Genomic DNA, 7417 nt, shown 5'->3' with positions numbered 1-7417 from the left:
TGTTGGAGAAGACTCTTGAGAGTCCCTTGGACTGCAAGGAGATCCAACCAGTTCATCCTAAAGCAAATCAGTCCTGAATATTAATTGAAAGGACTGATGTTGAAGCTGAAGCTCCAGTACTTTGGCCACCTGATGGAAAGATCTGACTCATAAGAAAAGACCCTGATGCTGGGCAATTTTGAAGGCAGGAGGTGAAGGGGTTGATAGAGGATGAGATGGTTAGATGGCATCACTGACTCAATGGACATGAGTCTGAGCAAGCTCCAGGAGTTGGTGATGGATAAGGAAGCCTGGTGTGCTGCAGTCCCTGGGATCACAAAGAGTTGGACACGACTGAGTGACTGAACTGTACTGAATTATCCCAAGTCAACTAAATCTTGGCGCTTCTTCATCCTCATTATGCAATAATAAAAACTCATTCATACTTCCTATTTAATTTTTTTATTATCCTATGAAATAGGCATCATTATACCAATTACTACCAATGCCTGGCAGAAAGTCAGCACTCTACAATACTTATACAAATGTTTCATCTTAATTTTATCCACTCCTATAGTTAGCACACCATTAGGAAGATCCAAAAATAGAAGGGAATAAGCAGAAGCATTGAAGCTATTGAAGCTATGAGTGAAGAGAAATCATGAGGAAGAGATGGAAGAAAAGAGTTCTCCAGCTTTAGACCAAAGAGAAGCTGAGTACAGGTCACTATGATAGAGAATTTACAAATAGACAGTGATGGATTCTGCAAGATTTAGAGTCCCCATCCCCTCCCCCCACACATCATAAAGGTTAGGGCTACAAAGAATCCTGAGCAAGGTATAATGCTCCATGATGTCCGACTCCAGGTACTAGAACTGTTTCCTTCTCCTTCCTGTGAACTCTTAAGTTAGAGTCTCATGAACTGAGGTAATCTATGTCCCGCACGGTATGAAAAGCCCTAAAATTATATTGTGCAGTAAAATGTTTCCAAGCATCTCCTTTGGGACAAAAGATTGTGTCTTTACGCTTTCAGCTGGACTTCCCCAATATCAATCCAGATTGTCCTTGACATTTAATACTAAGACTTTATAACCCTAAGATAGCACTTATTAGTCAATAGAAATAAATAAAATATTTCTTAGATGACAGAGTTCCTATACCCTCTTATCTTTCTATATGTATAAATTTGTCAATAACCCTTTTGAAATTATCTGAAATTAAATGTAATATGTCTCATCAGAAGTTTGAATTCTGGACTTAAAACTGCAGATTCAAATTCAGCTCTACCATCTACTAGCAGGACAACTTTGGCAAGCTTGTCTCTGCCTCTATTTCTTCATCTATAACAGGTTTCTTTTAATTTGAATTTTTAATTTTAAAGAATTGTTATAAGGATTAAATGACTTAGCCCAGTGTTTGGCATAATGTTAACTGTTCCTTTCATTCCATCAAGAACATTTGAAAAGTCAGGCAAATTCACTAGCATTTATTAAATGTTGTAAGTCCTGGAGGTATATGATATAGAAACATCTGTTCTGTAGAGACTGAATTTTCACAATCAGAGTCATGGCAGCAAACCCAAATCTTTACTCTGGAGCTCTGGGATCCCTCCTACCTCTCTCCCTTCCTTCTTGTCTTTTTATTGAGTGTCTATTGTTAAGCATTTACTGGCATAAGAATAAAAGATGGGAGATATTGTTGTAGAAGCTCCCAGAGTGGTGTAGGGGACACAGAAACACACAAATATTATGACTATGATAAAAGCCATGACGGAAACGGTGGGTGGCTTCTGTGAGAGCCCAGAGGAGCGGCCTCTCAGCTGCTGTTGGGTGGAGGCCAGTGAGAAGGGCAGAGCCCAGGAGGACTTCCCACTGAGAAGCTTTGCAATTCAAGTACCAAGGGAAACCAGGTGAAAAGGGAGTAAAAGTTTCCGAAGGACAAGAGTAGCACCTGCGGAGGCCAAAGCCGACAGCGCAAATGGCTTATTCAAGGAACCATAAGTGGTTCAGTAAGCCTGGAAAACAGAACTTATATAAGTGAGTCTTAAGAGTTCAGTGGAGGAGAGAAGCAAAGGGCCTTGCATACTATGCCAAGGGAGCTGAATTTGTTTTGAATGCTATCACACCATGATCAGACCTGCACATTGGAAAAGTCAGTCTGATGGAGTAACTAGAGTCAAAATAGATGTCTGATGCAACCATGCAAAACTAGAAGCAGGGACACGATCTGGGAAGCTCTGCAGAAAGTGATGGGAAGTGAAGTCTAAGTGGAAATAGACCTGGAGTTGGGCAGTAGACTTTCAAAGATATGAAAGAAAATCACCACATGTATTAACTGGTTGGATGGTGACAGGGAGGTGATTAAGAGGACATTCAATCTTCTGGTTTGAACAAGTGGGTGGATCCTGATGCCATTAACTGAGATGGTGAATCAGAAGGAGGATGTGGCTTGGGAGGGTGTGTGTGTGGTATAAGGTGGACAAGGGTAGGGGTAAAAAGTTCAGTTTCAGATGGGTTGAGTCAAAGGGTAAATGATCAAAAGGTGAGGAAGTGAAGAACAGGCATGTAGACTGCTTGTCCCAAAAATGTACCTGTGGAGAAAAGGGCTTGTGCAGTTGTATACATGTTTCTGCAGGTTCAGTTCAGTTCAGTCACTCAATCATGCCCAGCTCTTTGCGACCCCATGGACCACAGCACAGTAGGCTTCCCTGTCCATCACCAACTCCCAGAGCTTACTCAAATTCATGTCCATCAAGTCAGTGATGCCATCCTACCATCTCATCCTTTGTCGTCCCCTTCTCCTCCTGCCTTCAGTCTTCCCCAGCAGCAGGGTCTTTTCCAGTGAGTCAGTTCTTCGCATCAGGTGGCCAAAGTATTGGAGTTTCAGTTTTAGCATCAGTCCTTCCAATGAATATTCAGGACTGATTTCTTTTAGGATGGACTGGTTGGATCTCCTTGCAGTCCAAGGGACTCTCAAGAGTCTTCTCCACAGTTGAAAAGCATCAATTCTTTGGTGCTCAGCTTTCTTTATGGCCCCACTTTCACATGCATACATGACTACAGGAAAAACCACAGCTTAGACTAGACGGACTTTGTTGGCAAAGTAATGTCTCTGCTTTTTAATATACTGTCTAGGTTGGCCATAGCTTTTCTTCCAAAGAGCAAGCGTCTTTTTATTTCATGGCTGCAGTCACCATCTGCAGTGATTTTGGAGCCCAAGAAAACAGTTTGTCACTGTTTCCATTGTTTTCCCATCTATCTGCCAGGAAGTGATGGGACTAGATGCCATGATCTTAGTTTTCTGAATGCTGAGTTTTAAGCCAGCTTTTTCACTCCCCTCTTTCACTTTCATCAAGAGGCTCTTTAGTTCCTCTTTGCTTTCTGCCATAAGAGTGGTGTCATCTGTATATCTGAGGTTCAGGGGAAGACTTCTAGGTCTTTTGTGTATGGTGGTCTCCTGTTCCCTGAGCAGCTGGAAGTGATGTGATTTTGTGAAAGTCGGGGTGGAGGGGGATGATGCATAAACATGCCGAGGAGAGTGGCAAAGTTTAGAATATCATATGAGTGAGAAGCTGACTGTGGACACCGGGAAATATGGTTAGGGACTATAAATGTGGAGGGGAACCAATCTACCTGCCTGTGAGATTACCTCCAGCTGTTCCCAGGAACCAGGGTGTCAGCCAGGTATTCTGGAGGCTGAGTGGAAAAGGGCTGGACACTTCCTCTTTTCAAGCCCCCCTGTGTATTTGAGCGTGCTGAAATGCCAAGGGAGGGTTACAAAATCAGAGTATGTTTCAAATCCTTATACTTTGCAAATTAATAACTGACAATCATTACTACACAATAAAATTGTGCTATTCATTCCATAATTATGGAATTTACTTAAAATATTAATTCATAATGCATTACAGATGGTGTCATTTAGTAAAGGGACAAAGTTTAAGTTTCTAGTGAATGTTGTCTTGTAATTGCATAGGTATATCTGGGATGACAGGATAACTTCATTTGGACAGACTGTCACGTTTTGATTTCCTCAGCGTTTACGCCTATTAGTGGGATTGCTGGGTCATATGGTGGTATTAGTCCTAGTTTCTTTTTAAGGAAACTCCATACTGTCTTCCATAGTGGCTGTATCAATTTACATCTCACCAAACTGTGCAATAGGGTTCTCTTTTCTCCACACCCTGTCCAGCATTTACTGTTTGTAGAATTTTTCATGATGGCCACTCTGACTGCTGTAACTGTCACAAGTTTCATTTGAGGCTTTTAATGAATGTGGAGCCCAGGCCCCCTATCAGCCTCAGGTATTAGAATGGAAAAGACAGATGACTGGATTAATCCAGTTTAATAGATCCAGCTTATCGAAATACAATAAACTTGAGGACACAGATGATAACGGAGGCTGAAGCAAGGAGTTACAATTTCTAACCTGAATTGGGAAAGAAGTGAAAACAGGAGTGATAGGTTGGTAGAAAAGACAGAGGCTAATAGTAAATGAGGTATGAATCATTAAGGGAATAGTATAATACAGCTTGATTTCACAATTAAGAGGATTTCTGGATGATGGTGGGGTGTGGACATAGGTGCAGATCGCTAAATTGAAGTGAAGACAGTCCCTTGTAGCTGAGAGGGCAAGTCATTGCAAGACTAGTGTTCTCAGAGAGTGATCTACACGGATGTAGAAAGTGATCCGGGATACCATGGGTCTGTGTATGAAGAAGGCAACTCCCTGTCTCAAAGAGCCTTGGGTTAATTACTGCTCTAAAAGTGGAGCTAGAGAGGAACAGAGGGGATGAAGGACTGAATTCATGTTATCTTTATCCCTTGTTGACCTGTGACTGAAATTTATAGATGAGGAATAGTCAATTACAAAATCTTGGTTGATGTTACTGAGGTGCTTACAGAACATAAATCACTCCAGACAGCCTTTAAATCCACTTATCAAAGTAATTTTGTTCTCAACTGAACGGCAGGTGAAACAATACTGAACAAAGCAACCTCGGCCTTATCCTAAGCCCTTTAATTACAGTGTTCATAGTAATAAATACTCTAGTGAGAGGACAACTTGCATTACAATCCCAGGTTTTCAATCACTTTCGTTCTTAAAAAGGTTTTTTGTTGTTGTTGTTTCTTTTTTTAGTTGAAAAACTTAATCCATAGTTTGTGCGCAAAGGCTTTGTTTGTGTGGATTGATTATCAGATGTGAGAGGAAGGGGCTGCCGGCAGTGTCCCCAAGGAGCGCTGTGGCAAAGGAGAGGCCGTGAGAAGTAGTCTGTGAACACAGGACGATGGGAGCTGACATTTATGCAGATCTCACGACATGCCAAAAACTGGGCTAAGTATTAATACTTACTTTATGTCCACTGACTCCTTGTCTCAACATATGCAGTAGGTGTCATTACCTGATCCCAACATTAAAGAAATTAAAGACTAGGAGTCACTTGTCCAATGTCACAGAGATAGTAAATGGTGGATCTGGGATCTGAATTAAAACATCTGTAACTCCAGAACTTATAAATTTGTGGTTAAATGCATTTGACATTTGGGGATGTGCACTGCAAGTCACTCAGTTGTGTCTGACTCTTTTCGACTCTTAGATTGTAGCCTCCAAGCTCCTCTGTCCATGGATTCTCCAGGCAAGAATAGTGCAGTGGGTTGCCATGCCTTCCTCCAGGAGATCTTCCTGACCCAGAAACTGAACCCATGTCTATTATGCCTCCGGCACTGCAGGTGGGTTCTATACCATTAACACCCCCTGGGAGGCTTCATTTGGGGATGGGGTGGGGATAAATATAAAAGCAGGCATGGGCATCATGGAGGCAGATCTCATTCTTCACATGAAAGTGGAATCCAGAGCAGCTGATTAGAAACTTGCCTTAAAATCTTGAGGGCCTGAGGCCTCTTTCCCTGGCCTACCTTTCCACACCAAGTGATACAGCTCCCTCTGAACTGTGGTGTTGGAGAATACTCATGAGAGTCCCTTGGACTGCAAGGAGATCCAATCAGTCAATCCTAAAGGAAATCTGGTCTGAACATTCACTAGAAGGACTGATGTTGAAGCTGAAATGCCAATACTTTGGCCATCTGATGCGAAGAACTGACTCACTGGAAAAGACCTTGATGCTGGGGAAGACTGAAGGCAGGAGAAGGGGACACAGAGGATGAGATGATTGGATGGTATCACCGACTCAATGGACATGAGTTTGAGTAAACTCCAGGAGTTGGTGAAGGACAGGGAAGCCTGGCATGCTGCAGTCCACGGGGTCTAAAAGAGTTGGACACAATTGAGCGACTGAACTGAACTGACTGGTCAGGCTGGAGGAAGAGGTGGTTGGTTTTCGTTTTTTTTTTTGCTCAAGGGAACATTTCTTGTTTAATCCTATTTACACATCTGTTTCACTAGCATTGCAGACACAATCATTAAAACAGGAAGCTAGTTTTTCTTGATAATGAACTAGTGGATTTAAAATCAGAGTGATGTTGCATAATCCTGTGAATAAACGAAAAATAATGGATTGCTTGAATGGACACATTTTATGGAATGGGGTATCTCAGCAAAGCAGCTTTTTAAAAAAATCAGACTGTGTGACATAAGAAACAAATTTTGGAGAATTCCTTGGCACTCCAGTGGACTCCCTGCTTCTACTGCTGGAGGCACAAGTTCGCAAGCAGCGCGGTCAAACAAACAAAAAACCCCAACACATTTTCATGGCTTTTGAGTGATTTCAAGTGGACTCCTTGCATGTATGATACTGCCACAAAGAGAACCAGGTGCGTGGTGTGAGTTCCTCACCCATTTACTTCTTATTCGGTCAGCTATCACAAAGTGAAAGTTAAGGTCCCAGGCACAGGGGCAACAAAGAAAGGCTCCCATCCCATCAAGGATAAGACAGGTACACAGGGCAATACTTGAAGTTAAGCGTGGACTTCTTCCCCATTGAAGTTTTCACGACTATGTGGCAAATCTGAGTACTAAAAAAATGTTTTCACTTTAAACAAAGGCAATTTTTTGGTTACTTAGTACATTAGACTGAGTCACAGATTTAGTCTTTAAGCTTCAAATCACAAAACTGGTTTATGTCTTCCAAGTGGATTTTGCACGTTTAAGAAGTGAAAAGTATCAAGTTCATGTTTCTTAAAGAAAAACTGGATCCTTATTAAGTCAATGTGTGTTACGGGTACCATTTTAGGTCCACCCTCGCCGTGAGCCCACAGGAGCACTCCCGTCGGTGCGGTCGGGCTGACGCGAGGCGGGCGTCCGTGGACTCGGCCCTCCCCGCCAGACTCCTTTCTGCCTTAGCTGTCCGGCATCGAGGGGCGAGGGGCGGCCTCGCCGCCGCTCCCGAGGGCGGGGGGTAGGCGGCCACGCCGGGCGGGCGGCCGGACCCCCTGCGCCCAGGGCGGCCGCGGGCGCTCCCGGCGGCGCCCGGGCTCCGACC

At 43.1% G+C, this 7417-nt stretch overlaps 1 protein-coding gene across 1 annotated transcript in view; it reads left to right on the top strand.

The window, feature by feature from the left end:
• Window positions 1-1745: 1745 nt before the first annotated feature.
• YAP1 (Yes1 associated transcriptional regulator) overlaps window positions 1746-7417 on the top strand; it is a 140647-nt gene continuing 134975 nt past the window's right edge. Inside the window, exons 1-2 of the mRNA XM_040257781.1 lie at window positions 1746-1888; window positions 7169-7333. Of these exons, the coding sequence (XP_040113715.1) occupies window positions 1746-1888; window positions 7169-7333 (308 nt within the window). The remainder of the gene's footprint in view (window positions 1889-7168; window positions 7334-7417) is intronic.

This window comes from Oryx dammah, unplaced genomic scaffold (genome assembly GCF_014754425.2).
Source record: "Oryx dammah isolate SB20612 unplaced genomic scaffold, SCBI_Odam_1.1 HiC_scaffold_17, whole genome shotgun sequence".
NCBI lineage: Eukaryota > Metazoa > Chordata > Mammalia > Artiodactyla > Bovidae > Oryx > Oryx dammah.
Note: the sequence above shows the minus strand (reverse complement) of the source record. Positions and strands in the feature narration are given on the sequence as shown.